We start from the raw sequence: 2,086 nt of genomic DNA on the forward strand, positions 1-2,086 counted from the left end.
ATAGGTTATAAATAATTAAATTAATTAAATTAGGTTATAATTTTTATAACCTAACTCAATTAATTTAATTATTTATAACCTATAAATTAATATAATTTTTTATAACCTAATTTAATTAATATAATTATTTATAACAATTTAATTAATATAATAATTTAATTTAAAAAAATTTGCATGACAAACTATAGAATTGAACGCAGGAAGAGATGGCGTCGAAGACCTTTTTTTCTGGGTCTACGTTCAACAAAAAAAATCAACAAAAAAAACATATTTTATGTGACTTAAACTATAGAGTCCCATAGTGGGGAAATGAGAGTGGAAGACAGGAACGGACAAGTTCATACGTGTCGTGATGCGATTATTCTATTTTAGATAAGAATTTTTATCAATATTTTAATAATTTTATTAATTCTTTTATAATAAATCGTATATAATTAAAAAGGACATTATCGCAACATATATATAATTTAAACATAGAGGAGGCTAATGTTAGATGAAAACGGAAGAGATAGATTGAAAAATAATTTTGCTACTATTTATGTTAATATTCAATTTTTATTCGTTATTTACATTTTTGCTTCATATACAATGTTATCTAAGACGAAAGCAACTAGTTCGCAATCTATAAGCGAACTTCCATCGGACACCTCACTAAGTACTTTTCTCGCTTGACATTTATCCGTGATACGATTTTGTCGCAAGACTGTTACAAAATGGTTATACTTATTACTAACATGTTGTATATTTTGACATAAATTGAAATATACATGTTCGACACATTGTTCGATTTCAAACAAAAATAATATAGTTGCTGGTATCATGTATAAGCATGTATCGCGCAACGTAAGTTTTACAATATTAGCGTCACGCATTTTAACAAGTTCTATAATTAGATCTCGAATAGACAGCGATGAACCGACAGTCGACTGCATGAGTTGTTCGATATCCATGCGTCTTTCGATGATCGTTGTCCACGTTGCATGAGGAAGCACGATCTGATTTCCCCGATTGTCACCAAGAATCAATTCCACAAAGGATGTAGATCCCACATTGATTCCGATATCCAAATACTTGTAAGCCGTGACTGTCAGGGCAAATTGGCTGCCCAAGATACGAGGCGTATAACGAGGTTCCGATTTATTGAAACTGTAAAAAAAAATAAAGTAAATAAATTAATAAAATTAGAAAAAATAAATTTGAAAAAATTTATCCAAAGTAATACTTACGTTTTGCACTCGTCCGATGAAACCTCACGAGGCTTAGGCGTATAACGAGGTTCCGATTTTTCACGAGGATACGGTACGTAATAATTCATACTTGTGCTGCTTCCCTCGAAGCCACGAAGTCCCTTATCGGGAATATCGCGAGTGAACATCCACTTCTCAGAATTATTTACGTCTTCACTGCGACCAGCCATTGTTCTTATTTTTCCGTAAGAGGTATACTTTTTCACTGAAGTTGTCGCTTCGAACGATGAGACTCAATTGATTTTGACTTCGTAACACTAGTTAAAACGTTAGCTCCGTTTGCAACGTTTTAGAATATTGGACGGCGTGCGCAGATGAAAAATTATAAGGGAAGGGATAATTCCCCTTCTTTCAACATTTTCAAGCACCAATGTCAGCGCTGCTTACGTAGAAGTTATAAAAAAATTCATACAAATGACTAAGAAGTGGAAAATGAACCAAGTATACGCGACAACACCTTACCTTCAAAATTATGATGTGGTGGGGGAAATTAGGAGAGGGAAACCACTAACAACTAATGGGAATGGAGAAAAGAAAATAAAGCATTGTAAAATTATATATAATTTATTTTTTTAAAAGATCCCAATTCTTCTGGCGTCGCGACCACCACTTAAATAATTTTAATACATTTTGTAATGCGCAATTCTTAACATGTTTTCCGCATCGCATAGTGTTAGTAACATCTAGATTATTTAAAGATTTGACATCTTCGTAATCCGCATCCAAAGTCTCGATGATCAGCTTTTCTCTCGCATAATTCTCAAGTAGATCCACCAGCCATTCCTGTTTCTGGCATCCCTTGACGTACACGAGAGTCGGTATCTCGTCATCCTCTTCTG

The 2,086-nt window shown here is 33.2% G+C and overlaps 1 protein-coding gene across 1 annotated transcript; it reads right to left on the reverse strand.

The window, feature by feature from the left end:
- Window positions 1-502: 502 nt before the first annotated feature.
- Window positions 503-1,417, reverse strand: LOC139783960 (uncharacterized). The gene is made up of 2 exons (XM_071723127.1): window positions 1,227-1,417; window positions 503-1,146 (listed from the first exon to the last, which is right to left on the reverse strand). Exons 1-2 carry the CDS (start codon window positions 1,415-1,417, stop codon window positions 567-569), a joined length of 771 nt encoding a protein of 256 aa, XP_071579228.1. The 3' UTR covers window positions 503-566.
- Window positions 1,418-2,086: the final 669 nt, after the last annotated feature.

This window comes from Temnothorax nylanderi, unplaced genomic scaffold (assembly GCF_030848795.1).
Source record: "Temnothorax nylanderi isolate EJ_2023f unplaced genomic scaffold, tnyl_v1.0 TNYL_tig0564_pilon, whole genome shotgun sequence".
NCBI lineage: Eukaryota > Metazoa > Arthropoda > Insecta > Hymenoptera > Formicidae > Temnothorax > Temnothorax nylanderi.